Consider the following 25,535-nt stretch of genomic DNA (forward strand, 5'->3'; position numbering starts at 1 on the left):
CATAGTGTGGATTTGATAGCAACTGCAGTTTTTTTTATTTTATCTTAATTAGCCAGGATATATTGGCTAACTTTCAGCACTTTATACCCACCTTTTCTATCGACTCCAGAGTCTCTGAATATTTCTCTTCTGTTTGCTTAATTTCTAAAAGGCAGCAGCTCCGGATGTCACTCTCTGCAGTCCTCTGCAATCATTCAAAATTAATGTCATTCAAAAACTCTAGTAAAAACGACTTTGTATATTAATATCTATCAACACAATATATTGGGGTTGGGTTAGGTAAGGGTTTCTCAGCCAGGGTTTCATGGAACCCTAGGGTACCTCTAAGAGTTGCTAGGGGTTCTTTGAGAGATTTTTACTTCTCAGATAAGTTCCCGCTGACACCATACATCATTTTAGCTATCTGTAAGGGGGGAATTCTTCCCAATGACTACAAGTGTAAGGAGCATTCTGCCCACTAACCATCACACCCATGTATCATGACTTTTAGATATAGTAAATCTTAGCAGGGGTTCCCTGAGATTGGAAAGTTATTTCAAGGGTTCCTCTGTGTTGAAAAGGTTGAGAAAGTCTGGCTTAGGTGGACGGGCCTAGACCAGTATGTTCAAAGGTTTTAGTTTTCAGTTTTCAACAGTACAAACAGCAGCATTGATATATTTGAATATAATTATTCCATACTATTTTATATTATATATAAGACACATGCATCTCTATTTACACAACAGTAAAAGTTTCCTTACATTGGGCATTGCAACTTCAACCTTCATGAGATCTTCATACACTTCATCTCCTTCATCCTCTCTGTATACACAGTCATAATACAATTCATCATCTTCCTCCATCCCTGATTCACTGTAAGAGGAGGAAATAAAAAATCTCATTAACTCACATTCATTGTATGACAACTGTTAAGGTCTAAATATGATGCTCTTTCAAAGGAGCATGGTTTGGTCTCCTACCCCCCACAAGTTTTCTCCTCTGTAAGAATGTACACTGTTGTATAACAGCACAGTTCAAAGCAGTAAAGCTTGACTGACTATGAAAACAATTTTTCTTCCAGGCTTAGTACTGCAATCTGGCCAAACAGTGAACAAATGGCCATAAACATGGTAACTATTTCCGCCATAAAACGTCTTTTGAATACATACTGCCCTAACAAATTTAATGTTATAGAATCTCATTGGCAACTTCTGCTTAACATCTGCTACTTGAGAGTTTACAATATCTCACTGCTTTTATATTATTATGTTTAGGGAGCCCTATATTTGTGATCTCTTTTAGAAATATATTTGTCAGAACACAAATGCTAAACACAACTTATCAAGCCTTTTAGCAAAGGCTCCAGTCCTATATTGTACCCAGGTTTACTAGTACTTGGATGTCACAAGAAGGGTTGCTGCTTTGAGAAGGAGCAGAAGGAACCAGTGAAATAGAAGAAATAAGATGTGGAATGGAACAATGGAAAATACATTTTTTCTGTGTGCAAAATGTTCAATATGTGTCCATATGTGTATCTGCAAATTGAGACTTTGGACAGGTGGCACCATTGCAAATTAAACAGATACAATCATGCAACAACAATGGTAGATGTCAAAAGGGGCCCAAATGTTCATTTCATAGATGCCTATTGCAAACATCTGCAACTAGCTAAGATTCTAGAAATATAGTGAATGCTACTGTATCCACTACAAACAGCATTATTGGGTAATGAGACAAGTTAGATATTAGCTGTATTCTTCATATGGCCATGTCTTTTATGTCTAACGATTATATTTTAAATGCAATTACATAATGAACATGTAATAATGAAAGATATGTTTGAATGGGTAAAGAGGTTACTTAAAGACCCTGAGTTTATTTTTATGACTTGAAAAAAATAGCATACTGTATATACATGCCTAACTGAATCGATTTCTGTATTTCCTTTTACTCATTCACTTCTTTGGCTTCTCTTTACAAACGATATAAACTTTTTTTGCTACAGCTTCCTATACGCTCTACTGCACACTGAGAGTAAAAAACTCCACTTTTAAGGGTGTCTGACTTTTCTTTGCAGTCTCTAAACACCCCTCTATGTTAGCCTTTGTGACCATGCACACATAGGTGTTTATAGGCATAATAGAAGAGAAGCGTTTAAAGGCTGAAAAAAGAAAACAAAATAATGTGCACATTTAGGAGAGGGGCGTTTAAGCAGGAAAAACATTTTGTGCACCTAAATGTCTGTAAACGAGCCTAAATGCAAGCTGTGTTTAGCCCTTGAGCATTCATTCATTTCAATAGCCAGAATAAATTAATATTCTGGTTAATAGAATGAATGAACACCCCAACATTTGACGCATTTAAACACATCTAAACACAAGTGCAAAACGTGGCTTTAGGAGCATTTTTAAGCTTCTTTTCTCCTGCCAGAAGAAAAGGCATTCAGTGATTGCCTAAAAAAAAAAAAAAAAAAAAAAAAAGGTTGAAAAAGTATATATATGTGCAATTACAGAAGTATTATACTGTATGTGTTGTCATCAACAGTTATAATAAACGTGAAAGCTATACAGATCTAAGGGTGCAATACATGGATACTGTTAAGTAAGCATGTAATGGTAGGTAACCAATCTACTGCTAAAATGGAAATCTTTCCCATCACTACACCAGTAATAAAGAAAAAAAGAAATTTGTAAGTCTACATATTGAGCATTTAATTCTATAGCTGCTCCCAGTATACCTCCCAGTATAGCCAATGTAATCTGTAATGCAAATGAAATGTAGCATTACCATAACTCACTGACACCAACAAAAAGAGATAGTTGACCTTTACTTCGAATACAAGGTACTCTAAAATGATGCCATCCCAAATTACATTTTCTAGTGGAATGAGTCACCTCTACGCCGATGACACGCAAATCTACCTCTCTATCCCTCGCCTCACCCCTTCAGTCTCCGCCCTTATCACCTGCCTACTGAACGACATATCAGACTGGATGTCACTCCACTTCCTCAAATTAAACGTTTCTAAAAACCGAACTCCTAGTTTTCCCCCCAGCCCGCGCTCCCCCCCTAACCTCTCCATCACGCCCAATAACGCCACCATCAGTCCCACCCCGCAAGCCAAAGTTCTAGGTGTCACTCTAGACTCCAATCTATCCTTCCAGCCCCATGTCCAATCGCTGGCAAATTCATGCAAGCTCCACCTCCTCAACATCTCCAAAATAAGTTCGTTCGTAACCCCAGACACTACTAAACAACTCATTCACTTCCTTATTATCTCGCGATTCAGCTACTGCAACTCCCTCCTCACTGGCTTACCTCACCACAGACTATCCCCGCTTCAGTCTATCCTGAACTTAGCAGCCAGACTCATCCACCTTACCACCCGCTCCGTATCTGCCACCCCCCTCTGTCATTCCCTCCACTGGCTTCCGATTGCCCATTGCATAAAATTCAAACTACTAACATTGACGTACAAAGCTATTCATACTGCCAAACTACCTCACCGGCCTGATATCCAAATACCACCCAACATGTACTCTTCGCTCCTCACAAGACCTCCTACTCTCCAGTTCCCTGGTCTCCTCCTCCCATGCCTGACTCCAGGACTTCTCCAGGTCTTCCCCCATCCGCTGGAACTCACTACCCCAATCCATCTGACTGTCACCTACCCTCCTCACCTTTAGGCGCACCCTGAAAACCCATCTCTTCAGGGAAGCCTACCCCGCCCTCACCTAACAGCCAATCTCCTCCACTCCTCCTACCACTCCATCCCCCACAGCCATTTCCTCCTGTACCACTATCCCCTCCCTCCTAGATTGTAAGCTCCAAGGAGCAGGGCCCTTGAACCCCTCATGTATTGTATTGTTACTGTTTTGTCTCATGTACTGTCTCCCACTATAATGTACAGCGCTGAGCAAACTTTTCGGCGCTATATAAATACTGTATAATATAATATGTCAGCCTACAAGTATTTCCTTTATTGTTCCAACTGAGGTTAAACTCCAAATCCTTCTCCATGTAGATTTTAAATAAAGTTGAGAAATAATTTCTTAAAAGCATTTCCCAAATTCATGTGCCCCATCAAAAATGTTTTAAAAGAATTGTATAAAGACAAAAATACATAAGCATTTCAATAAAACAAACTAAATTGGCACAGTCCAATTACACTGAAGCAAATCCAATTGTGACTATAAGTATGAGATTTGTTTTCCCTATATTTACAACCCAGTAAATACAGCAATATAAAAAGTGTCTTCAAAAATTTCACTTTATTTGACACATATATAAAACGTATTACAATTACTTACTCAAGTAAATCAGGCAGAGCTTTGTAAATGTCTTCATCTTGCACACTTTCCTCAGTGGGAAACGGCCTGCACAAAAAAGCATATATAAGATATTTGATAAGTTGGTTAGAGTTATACAGAAGATTTAAAACCATGTCTTCTTTTTGGGTTTGGAAGTTTGAAACTATAATGTGATGGCTACTTAAACATTACCAGTAGACACAAGATGAGCATTTCCACGCCAAAAGTTTAGGGTAAATAAAAAATGTTTATGACATCATCAGAAAGCTCCAGCAAACTGCTTTTCAGAAAACCCAAACAATGAAATAGGTTAAAAAACATTTTCGATTACTTTTGTCCTTACCCTCCTCTATGTCTGGGCCAACACTCATCTTATTCTGTATATTAGATAGTTGTAATAATTCTATGCAATTATATACCAGAGTTAATTTCATCAGCTAAAATTTTTTCATCAATGAAATTAACACTATTATAGTTGACTAAAATACAACTGAAACTACAATTCAGATGACTAAAATATGACTAAAACTAAAATGGCATTTTAGTCAAAAGACTATAATTAAAACTATATTGAGATTTGATGTTAAAATTAATACTGGTAACATATCACAACAGCTAAATCTGTGTCTGTAGTTCATGTTCAAACCTCAATACCATAAATAATAACTTGATAATAGATTTTTACACCAGGAGTATATAATGATTTTAGAAATTCTAGAGAAATGCTTAAATAATACATTACAATTTAATGAAACCCATTAGATTTCAGTCGACTAAAATGAATTTAGTCAACTAAAGTGTACTAGAGATTTTAGTCGACATAACAATTCAGATTACTAAAATACGACTAAAACTAAAATAGCATTTTAGTCTAAAGACTGACTAAAACTAAATTAAAATTTGACAACAAAATTAACACTGGTATATATTGATGACAGGCCTCTCAGCCCAGAACTGTAATTACTGCTCACCCCTTCTTAGAATATCTACAACATTGTGCTGAGAGATCATCAATAGTTTTTTCCCTAATTTGTGAATTGTTGACGGTAAGAAGTGAAAAGAACAGATCTACTACAAAATCATCTGAGATAAAATGTGACCCAAAGTTTTTCTTCTGTATGAAGCAGACTCATAAATAATACATTACTTTTAAAACAATTTAAAAAAGGTGTATTTGTTGTATTTTTTAAATATTAATAATGACCATAATAACACTTCTGTACAATTGTTCAAGTAAGAAAGCTGCATTACAATACAACTGGTCAATTTTGCAAATCTACCCAGAAGAATACAAGAAATAGCATAAAATAACAGATGTCAACTCCCATTGGTTAAAGTATTGTATGTCTAAAGAGAAACATTTTTCATTTTGGAGAGAGCAGGGAATGATTTAAGCACCAGACCTTTTTTGCTGTCTGTGCCCCAGTGGGGAGAAAAACGGCCTGTGTCAGGCTTTGATGGGCAGTCACAGCATGCTTTTGCCATCAGTTCAAGATACAACTGAGACAATTCAAAATGCACCACAAATACAGCTGACTTGCTGAACTGCAGTTGACCTGTACTTGGCCTGCATTCCTATAGAGTTGTATGGTGAGAAAAGCATTTCAGCTGTACACAAAAGCCCACCAACACTGGCCATTAACCTCCAGTCTCGAAGAAACAGAAAATTAGAGAACACCTCCTTATTAGGAGATTTTCCCTATTCCTGTTCTAGTGATATTGGTAAAATGTGGATATGCCATCATTTTTTGTCTTGATGGCAATAAACAGGATGTACCTAATGGGTAAACAGACAACAAAACAAACCTGACAGGGGTTTTCACCCTTTTAAACTTAAACCAAAACTAAAAAGAAATGCAAAGGTAGAAATGAACTAAGAAATAGACAGCTAGCTAATAGATAGCTAGCAGTAGACATGTGAGAACTGTAGAAACATTTACGATCCATTATGTTCTTTTTGATTGTAATATGACTGGAGAGCGGTGTTGCCTTGAAGTACTAGATTCCTGTGTTTAATTCCCAGGAGAAGGCATCATCTGCATGGAGTATGTATGAATTTGGTAGGGAAGTTAGTGTATAAGCGCCACAAGAGCACAGCCTGATGTGAATGTCTTTGTGTACTCAGTAGAGCATTGTAAAACACGTTGAGACTATACAGGTAAACAGAAGGATTATATTTTAGTTCATGTGTAATGTATTATAAAGTTTATTTCTGCCTTTATGCCTTTCATCATTTAGTCTAAAGCTGGCCAAAGATTACTCTTTTTTTCAATCAGACAGTTGGCTGGATGAAAAATAAAAACAGATTCCTCCATCCACACAAGGGAAATGGATACATAAATCCGACTCAGAGCGACAATGTATTTTGACAGCAGGACTCTTGGGACTCTCAGCCAATTAGATGCAGCCATCTGATCAAGAAAAATGTTTCAACACGTCCCTTTGACAAAACAGTCAACTTCTGTCAAACAGGCATGGACAAACATGGATTGAAATTCGGCTGGACTCTACTGAACCAGCCTAATTTTAATCCATCTTCAGCCAGCTTAAGTTTAAATTGAAAGTAATTGTAAAGGTTTTTTTTAAATAGCAAACATCTCTATACTTGCCTGCTCTGTACATTGGAGTTGCACAGAGCAGCCCCGAACCTCCTCTTGTTGGGTCCCCTACTGCGCTCCTGGCTCCTCCTCTCTGTCCAGTGCCCCCATGGAAAGCGGCTTGTGCATGCTCGCTCCCAAGCCCAAGCAGCTGCATCCATAGACACAGACAGCAGGACCTGCCCCCCACTCCCTAGTCACTGGCTTGGATTGACAGCAGGGAGAGCCTATGGCTCCCGGTACCCCAGCAAAGCCAGTGAGACCCAGAAGGGAGAGGAAAGAAGAGCTGCAGACGGGCACATTGTTGGATTAAATGAGGGCTCAGGTAAGTAAAAGGGGAGGTGAGGGGCCAAAAACTTTGCCAAAACATTTTTTACCTTAATGCAAGGAATGCATTGGGGTAAAAAATGTTTAGGCTTTACAACCACTTTACGGTGATGGCTAACTAAATACATTGTAGTCCAAGCTTTTAAGGCATGCTAGCCTATTATGAAGGAGGAGAGGCCACAGTACCTCAAAAACTTGCACTACAATCTATTTTGTTAGCCAATAAACAGTATCACCCTAAATCCAAACTACGACTTTTGTTGATGGCCAACACGGTATACAGCTCTGCTATTATATTGGCTAGACAGAGAAGATAATCAAGATTGAAGCAAGGATGCATAAAGTTGCTTCCAAAATCTTTGCTACCGCTGGAAAGGTGATTTTCTCACTTGTGAGGCTGGAATTTTGGGAACTGCCACTGTTAGCTTTGTTTTTAAAGGTGTAGACTCCAAAAGGTTCCTGGTTTTTCAAGGTGCGGATTCCACTTCTTATTCAGCTGTTGTCTTGTTTATGGCTTTATGATCCAAGGAGTCCTTTACTCAGAACAAACATGCAGGTGAAGAGTTATGAACTTTCAGAATGGCTGAATGCTAGTTTTAAGACAGTGATTCAAGACATCATTTTAGCTGTGTCATGATACTCACTGAGGGTTTCACCTTTTCACAGGTTAATTTACATTTGCTGTATACCTCAGACATGAAATATGAACAAAGTATATACCTTTATATTGTGTGCTTGTCTCAATTAAGATCACAAGTGCCATTTCTACCTGCTGCTTCATTCCTCTGCTATCAGCATGAATCAGTTTTGACAAGTTTTCCTGACACCAAGAGAAACATGGTGACAGGGGAGGACCTCCAGCAGATTGATAACCTCAGCTCTGTCCCTGTGAGTTGTGTGGAGGGAGGTGTGTGTCTCTTTCCTCCAATCAGCTCTCAGACCTCTCTTTACTGATCCCTGCAGAGTGTAACTTTAGCTCTCTGCGCCCTTTTTTTTCTTTCGCAGACAAGCTGCATAATATTCAGCACTTTGACTGACTGTAGAGAAGAGAAGACTGCAGATAAACAGGTACAATTTATGTAGAAGGATTTGTTTCATTTCTGTATAGCATTACATGAGGCCAATCACTTGACTCTTTAATGCAAAATTGCAAGCTTACTAACATTATTATTACACAGACTTGCTGAGTTCAGAAAGTGCACTACATTCACAAATAAGACTAACCGTTATCAGACCTACTATTATGTTGCAAAACTATGCCGCACAAGCAGGTCAATGTAATAACATTTTTTGATGTAGTGAGTATTTTTCCAACGATAAAGAACAGCTATGAGTTGTAAATGGCCATAATCCATTAAAATGAATCAGAATTTATTATTTCTTGTTCTTGCTATAGTAAACGGTAATTTAACCGCTACTGCAATCTGTGCGACATCATACTGAATATACCCGCATTACATTCTGGCTTTCTTATGGTTTATGCAGTGTTTGTCCTGAAGCATAGTTTGAAGGACATTCTTCATCTATTGATATATTTTGTACAGTACTGTTATGGAGACCACAAGAGTACACCATTTGTAGCTACAGAGACACTGTCTTCTGATGAGAAGAGAGGAAAGTTGAATAATTAATTACCACAATTATTATATAAATAAACATTGACATTAGCTTCAAATATGTTTTTCTGGTTGCAGTATCCTTTTTGTGTCCTACCTAGACAAAGAACAAGGGGTTTCATGTAGAATTAATATTCAAGGACTTTCTTGTAGTTGAGCATAACAAACATTAAACTTGCATAAAAGATCCATCAATTTTTCAAGTCATCATACTGATACATGGTCAACATTTATAATTTATAATTGGTGTTCCTGTAACTACATTTATTACAAATGTCTCCTCAAAGTGCAAAAAATGTTAAAGTCTTAAAAAAGTATTATAGTTCTTTTTATTAATATTACCATTCATAATAATTAAAATGATTGTGATCACTGCACAAGTGCCTCAGTTTTTTGCCAACTCATTAGGTATTTCAGATAACATTTTTCACAATAAAATGCTTTTGAATTGCGAAATAAATATCTACTCTGACACTCTATTCCATCAAACTGATCAATATAAAAAAAAAATAATGATATATATATATATATATATATATATATTTATATATATATAATTACTGTGCATGCAGACAATGTGAATTCCAAAAGCTTGTTAAAATGAGGGTCTTTGTGCCTTTAAGCATACCTATTTAAATAGCAATGAATAATAACTGACCTGATTCCACATGACAGGGCATTTGGAGAATGGGAGAGCTTGGACAAAGTCTCTATAACCTGAAAATAGTAATAGCATGTAATAACAGTAAGTATGTGTCTGTACATATTGAGTCACACTGTCATCAATAAAGGCTGTATATTCCAACACTCACACATATTCCAACACCCCAGTTATACTGAAGGTATTTTAACAATTCTTTAACACTCTCTATTCATCCCATACAAATTACAGGGAACAGGATCTTTATGAGTTCTTGGCTCATATCACACTCCCCTACCTGTCAACACAGGAACACAGCCTGTGTGGTGCACCTATTACTCTCGAGGAATTAGAACTTGCTCTTGGACCCATGCCTAACATTGAAGGTCATGGGAGTAAAAGACTCAGTTGAAACCTATAAAAAAATACTAACCCATCTTTTTCTGCTTTTTGTATACAATCTACCATTGGACATAGACACTGTTGCCTCTTCTATGCAGGAAAATATAATTAGAGTAAATCCTAACCAGACAAAAAACCCAGGCCACCCAATATCTCTCCTTGCCACAGATACAAAATTAGTTGCCATGGTTTTGGCTACCTACCTTGCCAATGTTACTGTATATCTCAACTGGTACACCATGATAAATTAGGATTTATTCCTGGATGGCAACAGCCACTAACTTTGACAGGCTCTTCTTATACCAACAAATACCTACAATTATGCAGACAATAGAGGCATACTATCCTCAGAAGCTGCAAACACAATGAAATTACCTGTGGAGGTGACTGGGAATGCATGGCCTGGGTAATACATTATCTAACTATAATTTGGCTACTTTATTCCTTGACCTCAGCACAACTAAGTGTTAGTTGCTCCTTATCTGCCCCCTTTTGTTGTCCTGGGGTACAAGACAGTGCTGCCCTCTATGCCCCTTATCATTTACCTTAGTCATTAAATCTCTTTCTGCCCAGACTGAAACATACCCCACACTATTGTGGAATTTAGGTGAGGAGGAGCTTTAAATTGATGATGTATTGATATTTCTACAGGATAGCCAGTTTTCCCTTGAAACTCTTATTACCATCATACAGGACTCCTATTCAGGGTTCAGAATAAACTAAAACACTGGACCTGATTTTATTGTTCTTGGCCCCTTCAGACTCCTAATCAAAAATTGTGGATACCTTTACATACATAGACTTGATACCTTGATACATGCTTAACAATGACCTGAAGCAAATTAACAGTATCCATAGTAGAAAGAATGAACATGGTGAAAATGATCTGGCAACCCCACTTACTGTACATTTTACATGATCTGTCTGGATAGCTATTAGCAGATTCAAGCAAAGAAACTAAATTTTTACGGGATTCTGGGCAGCATAGTGGCTAGGTGGTTAGCAGTTCCACCTGGCAGTACTAGGGTTGTTGGTTTGAATCCCAACCATGGTAATACCTGCGTGGAGTTTGCATATTTTCTCTGTGCCTTCTTGGGTTTTCTCTGGGTACTCCTGTTTCCTACCACATTCCAAAGACATGCTGCTTGGTAAATTGGCCCTTGTATGTGTATGTATGAATGCGATTTAGGGACCTTAGATTGTAAGCTCCTTGAGGGCAGGGACTGATGTGAATGTTCAATACATGTAAAGCACCATATTAATTGATGGCGCTATATAAGTACTGTAAATAAATTATATCTAGAAAGACGGACCAGCATGCACTAAACTTCAAACTGTATATCGTTCAACAGCCCCTAATCCATATTTACACTCACAAGCCACTTTATTAGATACACTTGTTCAATTGCTTGGTAACACAAATTGCTAATCAGCCAATCACATGGAAGCAACTCAAAGCATTTAGGCATCTAGATGTGGTGAAGACAACTTGCTGAAGTTAAAACTGAGCATCAGAAGGGGGAAGAAAGGGGATTTAAGTGCATTTGAACATGGCATGGTTGCTGGTGCCAGATGGACTAGTCTGCATATTTCAAAAACTGCTGATCTACTGGGATTTTCACACACAATCATATCTAGAGTTTACAGAGAATGGTCCGAAAAAGAGAAAATATCCAGAGAGGGGTAGTTGTGTGTACGAAAACACCTTGTTGATGTCAGAAGTCAGAGGAGAATGGGCAGTCTGATTCAATAGATAGAACCAAGGTGTAAGGAAGATACTTGCCATAGTGCGGCTGAAGCTTCTGGACTTACATGATGGCGCAGGCGCAGATGTGCTAGGGCCCGTTCTGCTGTGCATATTCGTGCACATTTGTGTTCGTGGATCCGCACACCCGCGACTGCCTTTTGCTAATGTTGGCGCCAATGAAACTATTGAAACCCAGCAGCACTATTAGCCTGTGCTGTCTGATCTGCAGCTTCCCCTCCTGTATTCCTGTGCCTGTTTCTGTGAGTGATACCTGTGCTTGACCACACCTTGCTTCTTGGAATCCGCCTCTGCCTTCTGTCTGTGCTTGATCTGCTCCCACCATTACTGACCTTGACCTGTGACCCGACTACTCTTTTGCCTGCTGTTTATGACTGATCAGCTTATCTGTTATCAGCCCAGCCTGTCTGACCCTGGATACAGTGTGCTAGCCTGCTCTGCAACCAACCTGTCCAGCTGTAACATCTGCCCACTACCAGTCTGCTCTGTCACCAGCCTGTCCAGCCATGACACCCGCTTGCTACCAGCCTGCTCTGCAACCAACCTGTCCTGCTGTGACATGTGCCCGCTACCAGCCTGCTCTGCTACCAGCCTGTACAGTCATGATGTCTGTCTGCTACAAGCCTGCTCCGCTGCCAGCCTGTCCAGCCGTGACATCTGTCTGCTACCAGCCTGCTCTGTCACCAGCCTGTCCAGCCGTGACATCTGTCTGCTACCTGCCTGCTCTGTCACCAGCCTGTCCAGCCGTGACATCTGTCTGCTACCTGCCTGCTCTGTCACCAGCCTGTCCAGCCGTGACATCTGTCTGCTACCTGCCTGCTCTGACACCAGCCTGTCCAGCCGTGACATCGGTCTGCTACCTGCCTGCTCTGTCACCAGCCTGTCCAGCCGTGACATCTGTCTGCTACCAGCCTGCTTTGTCACCAGCCTGTCCAGCCGTGACATCTGTCTGCTACCTGCCTGCTCTGTCACCAGCCTGTCCAGCCGTGACATCTGTCTGCTACCTGCCTGCTCTGACACCAGCCTGTCCAGCCGTGACATCGGTCTGCTACCTGCCTGCTCTGTCACCAGCCTGTCCAGCCGTGACATCTGTCTGCTACCTGCCTGCTCTGACACCAGCCTGTCCAGCCGTGACATCGGTCTGCTACCTGCCTGCTCTGTCACCAGCCTGTCCAGCCGTGACATCTGTCTGCTACCAGCCTGCTCTGTCACCAGCCTGTCCAGCTGTAACATCTGCCCGCTACCAGCCTACTCTGTCACCAGCCTGTCCAGCCATGACATCCGTCTGCTGCCAGCCTGCTCTGTCATCAGCCTGTCCGGCCATGACATCTGTCTGCTACCAGCCTGCTCCGCTGTCAGCCTGCCCAGCTGTGACATCTGTCTGCTGCCAGCCTGCCCAGCCATGACGTCTGCCTGCTTCCAGTCTGCTCTGCTGCCAACCTGTCCAGCTGTCCAATCTGCCAGCAAAGTGCCAGCGATTCCTGCACAGACTACAGGACTGACCAGGCACTCATACCCCACCATGCTTTTGTGGTTGCTGTTTCACCTTCAGTGGCCCTCAAGCTGGAGCTGTACAAGAAGCCTTCCTCTGCCGTCAGGCTCACAACAAGGTACATGACACAAGGAATGCAGAATACCATCTCTGAACCTACAACATGTCGAACCTTGAAGCAGATGAGCTACAGCAGCAGAAGACCACATTGGGGGCTACTCCTGTCAGCTAAGAATAGAAAACAAAGGCTACATTTCGTAAAGGTTCACCAAAATTGTACAATAGAACATTGGAAAAACATTGCCTGGTCTGCTAAGTCTTGATTTCATTAGAGATGGTTGTGTGTGGAAATCCCAGTAGATCAGAAGTTTTTGAAATACTCAGACCAGCCCTTCTGGGACCAACAACCATGCCATGTTCAAAGGCACTTAAATCCCCTTTCTTCCCCATTCTAATGCTCAGTTTGAACTTCAACAAGTCATCTTCACTCTAGATGTCTAAGGCTATGTTCACACTAGCCTTGTGTGCAGGCGGCAGAGAGGCGTTTGGGAAGCGTTTTTACCGCTTCCCAAACGCCTCTGCCAATTCTGCACATTACAGCACATGGTGCTGTTCTAACGGGAGCGTTTGCGTCGCGTTGCATCGCGGCAAAACGGACGCCTCTGGACGAGTCAGGAGGCTTTGAAGCCTCCTATTCTTGTCTATGGTGCCGCTCCGCAAACGCCTGGCCGGCGTTTGCGGTGCGGTTGCGACGCGGTTGCGGGGCGTTTGCGGAGCGGTAACACCACTCAAACTGCATTATAGGCGTTTGTGGGGCGTTATTAACGCTCGGCAAACGCCTAGCAACCTCCGCTAAACCGCGCATGCGGCGTTTGCGGAGCGTTAAAAAACGCTCCGCAAACGCCGGACCAACGCTTGCCAAACGCTATAGGGGCGTTTGGCAAGCGTTGGCAAAACAGCCTAGTGTGAACGAGCCCTTAATGCATTGAGTTGCTGCCATGTGAATGGCTGATTAGCAGTTTGTGTTACCAAACAATTGAACAGGTGTACCTAAAAAAGTGGGCGGTGAGTGTATATTTCCTGGTGACCCAATTGCAACACATGTGTGGATGGGGAGAACTGGAAAAGTTTCAGGGACTTTTTCCTTGCATTTTCTGTAGGTGCAGCAGCCCGTTCAAACGAATGGGCTGCTGTGTCCCCACAAACGTGACTAATGGAACCCAGCCACCTATGCAATGATTGTACAATGATATTCATTATATATGGATTGCTAAAACCTGGGTCTGAATGCAGCTCAGGATTATTTATTAATCTGATATTACATTCTTACTGTTATATGTGGAATACAACAAGATACCCTTAAAGGATCAATTCAATCAAAAGGATGTTTCTTTAGGTGGATTGTAATTTATGAGTAGTTTTATTGGTTGTGCTTTTTTTCTATATTAGTTTGTATCAGGAAACTACATTTTTACACTTCAGAAGTTTAGCGGTACTGCTGTTATTTGAGAGCTTCTGGTTGGGGTTGCCAGCTCTACCACAAAGCTATGTTAAATCCTTCCTGTAGAAATGCCACAGAGTAAATATTTAAAGAAGGTAGGGGATTCTCACATGAAATTATTAGGTGTGGACCTTCTTATTTGTAATACTTGTGAATAGATTGCAGATCACATGTTGGCATTTTCAACAAAATGCAGGAAACATAGCATTAGTAAGCCTTCAATTCTCTTTCTTTCTTGACAGTGGCTGCCTACTAACCCAGAGCCATAATTCTACCAAAGAGATATAGAGTACTATATGTGCAGGATGGAATAAATGTGTTATTATTTCTTGGTCACTAGAGGGCGCTAAAAGCTTGATGGTTGAAGAGCACGTATGCCACATATATTCTTCTTAGTCCTTTATATCAATAAATGAGAAGCGTTGTATATTACACAGGGAAGTTGTGGAGCATTTAGAGCAGAGAAAATGTTTGAATAAAACAAATTAACTAGATCTGCAGGGAAATGCAGTTTTTACTGCACTTTTTCTATATCTGTGAGTTAGGGACCTTAGATCAGTGTTTCTCAACCTTTTTTTCAGTCAAGGCACCCTTTAAAATTCTGGACAATCCTGAGGCACCACATTCTAAAATGGGGTGCCTCAAGACTGTCCATAATTTTAAAGAGGCACCCCATTCTAAAATGTGAAAAACTATTCTAATAGTTTTATATAACGCAGCAACATCCGCACATGTAGGGCACCCAACATTAGAGGGGATTTATTCTTCCAAAGCATATTTTGCACACTGGTACTGACTAGTATTCCAGGGTTTCTCTTCTCCTTCAGTTTTTCTCCATCACTCAGCTAACGTGACCCCAGCACTGATGGAGAGGAGCAGGAGAGGGTCAAACTAGGATGCTGTGCAGGCAGCTGATATCCTCCTTATCAACTGATGATGTCATTGGTTGTCAGGTTGTCAAGGTCATAATGGTGCATAATGAAAACCTGTGTCTTTGTGTAACTAAAAAGCAGGTTTGTTTACACGTTTTGGGCAATTTTTAGACATTTTGCCAAGGCATCCCTGAAGAAACCTCAAGGCACCCCAGGGTGCTTGGGCACCCTGGTTGAGAAAGGCTGCCTTAGATCCTTGATCCTTGAGCGCAGGGATTGATGTGAATGTACAAAATAGATGTAAAGCGCTGCGTAAAGTTACAGTGCTATATAAGTACCTGTAATAATAATAATATAAAATGTACTGAATTTTGAATAACTTAGGTATTATACCTAATATCAATTTATATTTTTATATACTGTATATTTCTATGTACTGAGCGAATCCTTGTTAGGGGTATCAATCATTCTCCAAATTCCAGTTACATTTATGGCTGTAGTCACAAATAAGAAAACACCAAACCCAGGAAGGAAAGAAGTATTCTCCATATCAAACACTCATATTCTAAATGTCCAATGTTAAAGAGTAAATGTTAAAGGGTAACTCCTCTTTGATGGGAAAAAATAGCAAATAATATAGGATATAGAACTGCAATACAAGTGATATTATAATTGAATGTTATTAAGAAAATAACCTTTCCTTTTCCTTGCAGTGCTGTCATTTTCTGTAAAATGCAATGCAATATTGCAACCTGTAGGAGTTTTGTACATAGTTGGTGTACACAACACCCCCCAGAGATATTATTTCCTGCTTGTGTGATTGGCCTACTGATTTTCCCAGTACATAAGTGCACTAAGATTCAGTAAAATTTTGGATATCCTCCGCAACAAAAATGTAATTTTTTTGTGAGGCACTCCCAAAGAGAAATTACAAAAGGGATGCAGACCCTGCCACTTTTTTCATTAGAGCCCTGCAAGTGCAGCAGCTGATGGGCCATTATGAAATCACTCCCATTCACATTCACTTTGCACATGGACACTTTCAAATAAATAGCAACAGTATTTCTTCAGAATAACAAACGGTAGGAATCTGCAACAAGGTTTGTTAACTACATGCCACCCCAGGTCAATACCCCCCAATGTCAGAATGTCCGCCGCAGTCCCGCAGTCCCGCCATAAGTCGCTGGTCACTGCCATAAGTCCCTGATCGCCGCCATAATTCGCTGATCGCCTAAAAATCCCAGTATCTTTCCCGCCATTTGTAAACGCTATAACTTTCACGTAAACCAATTAATTTACACGTATTGGGGTTTTTTTTAGCAAAGACATGTCACAGAATGCATTTTGGCAGAAATTTTTTTTTTCACTGGACATGTTTTATAGCAAAAAGTCCAAAATATTGGGTTTTTTTCCTCAAAATTGTCAGCCTTTTTTTTTTATAGCGCAAAAAATAAAAACCGCACAGGCGATCATATACCACCGAAAGAAAGCTTAATTTGTGGGGGAAAAAAAGGATGTAAATTTCATTTATGTACCATATTGCATGACCACGCAATTGTCCGTTAAACTAGCGCAGCGCTGTATAGCAGAAAAATGTCATAAATTGCAGTATTTATACCATAGTTTATAGACGCTAAAACTTCCACACAAAGCAATCAATATACACTTATTGGGATTTTTTTTACCAAAAACATGTAGCAGAATACATTTTGGCCTAAATTTAGAACCAACTTTGAGTTTACTATATATTTTTTATAGCTGAAAATAAAAAATATTGTTTTTCTTCAAAATGTTTGGCCTTTTTTTGTTTATAGCGTGAAAAATAAAAAGCACACAGGTGATCAAATTAGACCGAAAGAAAGCTCTATTTGTGTGAAAAAAAGGACGTAAATTTCGTTTGGGCGCAGCATTGCATGACCGCGCAATTATCAGTTGAATTAGTGCAGTGCCGAGTAGCAAAAAGAGGCCTGGTCATTAAGGGGGGGTAAATCCTCTGGAGCTCAAGTGGTTAAAATGGACATTGCAATGTACATAAATCACCCAAAGGGTATTGGTGTTTGTTTTTTTTTGCAACAAAAGTGGAGTTACCCTTTAACAAATCTTTATTATTAGAAACTGCATTACTTTTCCTCGACTTATATCACCATGCCTGTGTGATGCAGTCATTTATTTAAAATTGATTCTCTACTTTCAATAATACTGAACTCCAGGAAAAAAAATCCTCCCTTGCAATAGAACTGCCCCTGCACTGAAAGATGTTATGTGTTCATTCATGTCTATGGGGCCTCAAAAAGCAGTTTTACTAGTATGATCCCCCACTCCTGGAAGCTCCTGGAAGCCTGTCAGACCAGCACCTGCATCCTCTTCTCCCCTATGCTCCGACAGTAGCATGTCCTCTGACAGCATCAAGTCCAATGCAAAGCCCATAGTCCACTGCCAGAGCATTGAAGATATTTAACCTCATGCCCAATCATGCTGACAACAGTTTCACCAGACAAGAAGTGAGGGAATATATGCAAAAGGGACACACCAGTAATACAAATCCAGCCTTCCCCTACTCTGCTAAAGAGAAACATTTTTATTTCTGTCTGTGTTGCTTTTTGAGCACTTCCCTCATTTCTCTAATTCCTTTCCCTCTAAAGAAAATTTAAAATTTTTGTGTACACGTGTTAAAATCTGCATATTTGCCTATGAAATTACCTAAAAAGCAGAGGCCTTGTAAAACAAAAAGATTATTATTATTATATTACAGGATTTATATAGCGCCAGCAGTTTGCGCAGAGCTTTACAAAATGAAAGTAGACATTACAGTTACAATACAATTTGGTACAAGCGGAAACAGAGGGCCCTGCTCGTTATTGCTTACAATCTAGGAGGAAGGGTTGAGTGATACAAAAGGTAATAGTTGTGGGGGGATGAGCTGATGGGAGGAAATAAATGGAGGTTTATTAGGAGAAAGCAGGATAGGCTTCTTTAAAGAGAAAGGTTTTCAGGGATCGTCTAAAGGTGGATAGATTAGGAGACAGCCGGACAGATTGGGGTAGGGAGTTCCATAGGAAGGGAGAAGCTCAGGAGAAGTCCTGGAGGCGAGAATGGGAGGAGGTGACACGGAAACTAGAGAGCAGAAGGTCTTGGGAGGATCGAAGAGAGCGGTTTGGTTGATATTTTGAGACCAGGTTGGTGAAGTAGCTGTGGGCAGAGTTGTGGATGGCATTGTAAGTTGTTGTTAGTAAAAGATGATTGTTACAATTTTTTATGTTGCACAATATTTCTGCAACTGTTTATGAAAGACATATTTTCAAGAAAAAATAAACTACAATGAATTTTAGTGCAAACAAACACAATATAATACCTACTTTTGGGGGTAAAATATAAAAGAAGGGGTTGTGTCGAGTAAATAGATACCTAACATGTCAAGGCTTAAAATTGCATGCGCTCCTGATGTCACAAAATGCTATGGAACATAAATTCTCCATAGGAACCACTTTAAAAGCCTTTACGGGTCATCAATTTTGAGTAAAATATGAATTACAGTCCTGGAATTACTGACCTCACTCCGGCATTTGTGATAATATCCTGTACACACATTTACATTTGAGGATGTGTGCGACGAAGTTAAATTTCATTTTTTTTAAAATTACCGTATTTTTTGCTCCATAAGACGCACTTTTTTCCCCCAAAAAAAGGGAGGAAAATGTCAGTGCGTCTTATGGAGCGACTATGGAGCGGCCGGTCCGGTATTTCCGCCGCCACCATGTCAGAATACCGGTCCGGCCGCTCAGCTCTTCTCTCCTGCAGGACCTTACCTGTTCCTCTGTCCAGCGCTGTAGTCTTCCAGCGCCTGCTTCTGTGACAGCCGGGTGCCCACTGCGCATGCGCGAGAAGCGCTGGGCTTTGTGAATGGTATGGCGACTTCTGGGACACATGACAGGTCCCAGAAGGCGCCGGGCCATTCACAAAGCGCAGCGCTTCTCGCACATGTGCAGTGGGCACCCGGCTGTCACAGAAGCCGGCGCGTGAAGAAGCCAGCGTGCCCACACTAAAGAAAGGACAACTTCAGGTACCCGCTCCCCCTCCCTCCCCAATGGTCTGCAGTCTCTTGGTCATCCCCTGTACTGTCTGCAGTCTCTGGTCATCTCCTGCACTGTCTGCAGTTTCTGGTCATCCCCTGTACTGTCTGCAGTCTCTGGTCATCTCCTGCACTGTCTGCAGTCTCTGGTCATCCCCTGTACTGTCTGCAGTCTCTGGTCATCTCCTGTACTATGTCCGCAGTCTCTGGTCATTCCCTGTACTATGTCCACAGTCTCTGGTCATCCCCTGTACTGTCTGCAGTCTCTGGTCATTTCCTGTACTGTGTCCGCAGTCTCTGGTCATCTCCTGTACTATATCCGCAGTCTCTGGTCATTTCCTGTACTGTGTCCGCAGTCTCTGGTCATCTCCTGTACTATATCCGCAGTCTCTGGTCATTTCCTGTACTGTGTCCGCAGTCTCTGGTCATCCCCTGTACTATATCCGCAGTCTCTGGTCATTTCCTGTACTGTGTCCGCAGTCTCAGGTCATCTCCTGTACTGTGTCCGCAGTCTCAGGTCATCTCCTGTACTGTGTCCGCAGTCTCTGGTCATCTCCTGTACTGTGTCCGCAGTCTCTGGTCATCTCCTGTACTGTGTCTGCAGTCCATTGGTTCAGAATATTTTTTTTTCTTGTTTTTCACCTCTAAAACCTAGGTGCATCTTATGGTCAGGTACGTCTTATGTAGCGTGAATTACGGTACATTTTATTATAATTTTATTTATTTTATTTTTTTTTTCCGTTTAACTTTATTGCTATCACAAGGGGGGTAACAAGCCTCCCTAAGTAATAGTATCGGACAAATGTATTTATTTATTTCAGGTACTTATATAGCGCCATCAATTTACACAGCTCTTTACATACATATATTGTTCATTCAGTTCCTAACCCTCAAGGGGTGTACAATCTAAGGTTCCTAACTCACATTCATACATACACATATACTAGGGCCAATTTAGACAATTACCCTAGGTTCACACATAAGTGTTTTCTGCAGTGTTTTGCGTTTTGCAGAAACGCACTACAGTCCATTTAACATGATTTCCTATGGGACAGGTTCACATCTCAGCGTTTTCACCCGATGCGTTTTTTGAAAAGGGTCAGGGACTTTTTGATCGCAAAATGTTACTTTTTTTGTTCTATAGACTTCAATGGAAATGCTGCAGAAAACAATGTAGTGCATTTTTACTGCATTCTGCGGTTTAATAAGCCTAGCAACAAGGAAAAATGCAAAACGCATGAAAAACATGTCTATAACGCATATGCAAAAGCAAAAAGCACCACAGAAACATAGGTGTGAACCTAGCCTTAACCTACCAGCATGTCTTTGGAGTGTGGGAGGAAACTGGAATACCCAGAACAAACCCACAGAGCCACAAACTGCAGGCAGATGGTGCCGTGGTTATAATTCCGAACCGACAACCCTAGTGCTGCCAGGCGGAAGTGGTAACTATTTAGCCACTGTGCTGCTCCGTCAGATCCTCTTTATGGAGGTCCTGTGGGTCATATTGCTCACACATTAAAAGTGATCTGGAACCTTATACAGCTGCGTTTTACCAGTTGAGAGTCAGTTGTGCAAAACAATAACACTTTCTAGACGTACTTAGTATGTTCCAAAAGGTAAAATAACTAATGAAGCCCCAGAAAGAAGTAACAACCTAGCAGGGGTTCTAACCCTTCCCAACTCCACCTAAAATTAAAAAAAAACTTTGGCTTAAAATGCACTTCACAACATTTGCAGTAGATTTCTGCAACATATTAAACAATATGAAACAAAACATCTGCTACATAATGAGGAAACCTGTACACCCAATAATAGCAGAGAAAAAAAATCTGATCTGGGAGCATAGTACATAAATACAATAAAAGCTGACTTTTAATTCGTAATCTATAAAAGCTATCTGAAGACTGTGTAGGCAAGGCTGTATATAAAAGCCTATTATGTATCCACAGCCTTGTCTTTGCAATCTTTAGATAGCTTTTATAGATTACCAATTAAAAGTCAGCTTTTATTATATTTATGTTAGCACAAAATACTGCTGTGTTTAACCACTTGCCCTCAAGAGAATTTACCCCCCTTCCTGACCAGGCCATTTTTTTCGTTATGGCGCTGCGTTATTTTAACGGACAATTGTGTGGTCATGCAACGCTGCACCCAAATTAAATTTACGTCTTTTTTCCCACAAATAAAGCTTTTTTTCTGTATTTGATTGCCTGTGCGTTTTTATTTTTTGTGCTATAAAAAAAAGAGATCGACAATTTTGAGAAAAAAAAATATTTTTACTTTTTGCTATTAAACATGTCCCGTAAAAACATTTTATAAATCAGATTTTGTCTAAATTTAGGCCAAAATGTATTCTGCTACATGTCTTTACTAAAAACAATACGTGTAAATTACCATAATTGGTTTGCGTGAAAGTTATGTTAGATTGCCATTCTTTTTTAACAAGGTGTGGTTTTGCTGTGATTGTCATGCAAACCGCATCGCACGAAGCTCCTCACCCAAAAACGAGCAGGAGCTTCTTTTGGGCAGCAAGCGTTGCGCAACACGGATTGCCGCACGATAACCTACACGACAATCGTGGCCAAACTACACTGCATTTGAGATGCCATTAAAAATGAATGGCACCCAAACACGTGCGGTGCATTTTGTCACGATTGCAGTACGTTTTACAATCGGGGTGATCCTGCCCACAGCTTGCAGCTGAGCTGGATGGACGTGCACTTGTAACTTTCACCCATACCTAAATGCTAAAGCCTCATGTGTCAGGCCTAAATGCCCAGTGTTCAAGAAGCCTTAGGCCTCATGCACATGGGAGTAAAAAACACCATTTATACAGGCATCCAGCATATTTTTGTGCATTTAAACTCAGTTCAGTGTTAGGGCTTATGTACATGGGGCGTTTGAACAACTCTTCTGAATGATGGAAACTGACTGCTGGAAAATGTATGCGCATTTGCGTTTAGAAGCATTTTTAAAAGAAACCTCAGGAGACCTTCCCAAATGCCCACAATGCACTGAAAAATAGTAAATAATTAACTATTTCAGACATTTTGAGAGGAATAGAGAGAGCAGAAGCAGAGAGAGCAGTATATGTTGAGATGACCTGTCTATTCTGGTTGTATTCACTATGGATCCCATCATGAGCATAATGTAGCACGTTCTACCATTTTTTCCTTCACGCGAAACCTGGAACTGACCACACTGGTGTACCAGGCCCATTTGAATATATGGAAATCGCTTTGCATGCATTTCTGATGATGAAAAAAGGACAGCATATGGATATGGAACAGTTAAAAAAAACTTCTAAACACAAATGCTTATAAACGCAGTTAACCGCGTTTACAAGTGTTTGGAGTTTGAAATGCCGGTAAAATCTACTCCTGAACACAAGCTTGGTGCGTGTGAACGACTGTAAATGACTATGTGTACATGGACACATAGGAAAATATTAGGGAGAGTTCAGGGGCTGCTGAAAAAAATGCTGAACAGCTCCTGAATGTCAGTTTATCAGCTGCAGTGTACATGAGCCCTTAGTCTATGTGGCCATGCACATCAGGCGTTTGACCCTTTTTTAAGAGCAGTGTTTTGAAGCATAAAAAATGTCCCAAAGCTGCATTTGGAGAGGAACTTATGAGCGGAATTTACATGTGAACGTGCGCATAAACGTAAATATGTTGTTCCTAGATTGTAAGCTCGAAAGAACAGGGCCCTCGATCCCCTCATGTTTTGCATTGTATTGTTATTGTTCTGTCCCCCTTTGTAATGTACAGCGCTGAGCGAACTATTGGCGCTTTTTAAATACTGTATAATAATAATATGTTCTATTGACTAGAATAAATGAACATTCTAGCCAACAGAATGAGTTTATGCTCAAACACTTCTAAACCCCATATGCCTGTAATCGCACATAAACACACATAAAAAAACACATTATTTGTGCATAAATTCATACACCCATGTGCATTAGGTCATAGAATTTGCGTTCCTGTTTTTATGTACTGTGCTCCCTTTTTTATACTCCTTTAACATTTTTGTAATACATGCTGATTTACCCATTTTCTATATCTTTCAAACCCTGCGGGTACAGAAACATATCTGCCAGAAATCTGGGGTGCTTTGTTCATTTCTATTGCATCTTCTCTTTTTAAACAACTTAACAAATATCTACTTCTCTACGCATAAAACAATAGATCTTCCCACATACGCCTTCTCAATACGCCAGCTGCAGACACATGATTTCTGAATCACTCTAATTAACCTGCTAAATGGCAGTGCATTATTTAATTTATACCAGTTAACCTGCTTTGCTTTTGGCAATGATAATTTACAGTCCCTTTTATCTGAACTCTGAAAGCATAAAGCAAAAAGGAAACAAATTAATGTTTTACACGGTAATGAGGCCATGCACAGCTCCAGTCTGTTCCATTATCCTGATACACAGAAAGCTGAGGCAAGGAGGAAGAGAAATATCATTATTAATGAACACTATTTAATGCTATTAACACGAGTTCAGTGACCGAAAACTGCCTCCTCCTGCAGTCACTGCAAGGGCAGCATGATATAATGACGAGGGAATGGTCAGGAACAGTGATGACACACACGAAGAATTCAAAATCTAGCTTGCCACGGCTTTTAGACTATCGGTGGTCATCTTTCTTAATGTGGGGGGTCTCAGGTGCAGCCCTCAATATCCCTAAGGCTCCATTCACACTAGATTTTTTCAAATTGCAGGCTGAATGCGCTTGCAAAGTGTGAAAATGCGCGATCGCGTTTTCAGGTGCCATTCATGTGAATGGCACCTCAAAATACTCTGTTTTGAGTGTTTACTACAATTGTGGCACATTTTCCCACGTGGCAAATGCACCGCGTTCGCACAAACAAAATCATGGAATGGTCCAGGGACCTTTTTTGGGCATTGTGTGTCCTGCGATTTTTTTTTTGTGCGATCGCAGAGCGTTTGCCGCATGGAAAAATATGCAAATGCCCTTTGCTTTCAAATGTCATTCAAATGAATGGCACATTAAACCGCAATTGTGCGTTTTCACACTTTGACAGCGCGTTTTCAAATCATGGGCAGAATCGTGGCAACTCCGCCTGCGATTTGAAAGAAACCTAGTGTGAATGGAGCCTATAGAGCCGCACAAAAAATTCAGCGAATGTTCAATGTCAGAGACAACAGATACACAACAGAATATTTATAGTGATCTTAAAGGTTTGGGTTTCCTCTTAACATACTTATCTGCTCTGTGTAATGGTTTTGCACAGAGCAGCCCCAATCCTCTTCTTCTGAGGTCCCTTGCTAGGGTCCCTCACTGGGCTCCACCCCCCCCCTGCCCGAGTGCCCTCAGAGCAAGCTGCTTACTCTGGGGGCACTCATGCATGCTCATTGCCGAGCACTGCTCTATGTCCATAAGACCCACAGAATGGGGCTCGGCCCCGCCCCCTGCTCCTCATCATTGGCTTTGATTGACAGCAGCAGGTGTCAATGGCCAATGAGGAGCAAGAGAGCCGAGACAGCCTCAGGTCTCATGCACATCTCTGAATTGAGATTGGGCTCAGGTATGTATTTAGGATGCAGGGAAGCTGTAGGCAGAAGATTTTTTACCTTACTGCATAGAATGTTTATGCAATGAATACAATTAATAAATGGTATGACACCATGGGAGCATCCCTCTCTTGATGTTGCATGGTATGGTCCGAGTGGAGGAGGAGAGAAGGATTTATCTATAATGGGAGCAGATCATAGAATTGGAGGACATCGCGCCAACATAACTATAACCCAAAGATCGAGAATTTAACCTGAGCATTTACAGACCTGCTTTTCATAGGAGGTCAAATCATTGTGGTGAGTGTGGTTGTGGAAGGGGAGCACGAGTGAAGTCACTGACTTGATCACATTGATTCATAGAGAAGTGCATGTTCACTGAAGCACCAAGATCACCTGAAACTGAATCTTGATCGA

General features: G+C 40.7%; 1 protein-coding gene across 5 annotated transcripts in view; it reads right to left on the minus strand.

Moving 5' to 3' along the window:
- The window catches only part of VAV3 (vav guanine nucleotide exchange factor 3), a 308,707-nt gene that overhangs the window by 158,389 nt on the left and 124,783 nt on the right, over nt 1-25,535 (minus strand). For all 5 annotated transcript variants that reach the window (XM_089686619.1, XM_089686621.1, XM_089686620.1 and 2 more), the window contains 4 exons: nt 9,488-9,546; nt 4,290-4,355; nt 741-852; nt 92-184 (listed from right to left, as the gene is read on the minus strand). In XM_089686619.1, the coding sequence (XP_089542745.1) occupies nt 92-184; nt 741-852; nt 4,290-4,355; nt 9,488-9,546 (330 nt within the window). The remainder of the gene's footprint in view (nt 1-91; nt 185-740; nt 853-4,289; nt 4,356-9,487; nt 9,547-25,535) is intronic.

This window comes from Staurois parvus, unplaced genomic scaffold, assembly GCF_062004578.1.
Source record: "Staurois parvus isolate SC_StPar_1 unplaced genomic scaffold, SC_StPar_1.0 ptg000402l, whole genome shotgun sequence".
NCBI classification, from domain to species: domain Eukaryota; kingdom Metazoa; phylum Chordata; class Amphibia; order Anura; family Ranidae; genus Staurois; species Staurois parvus.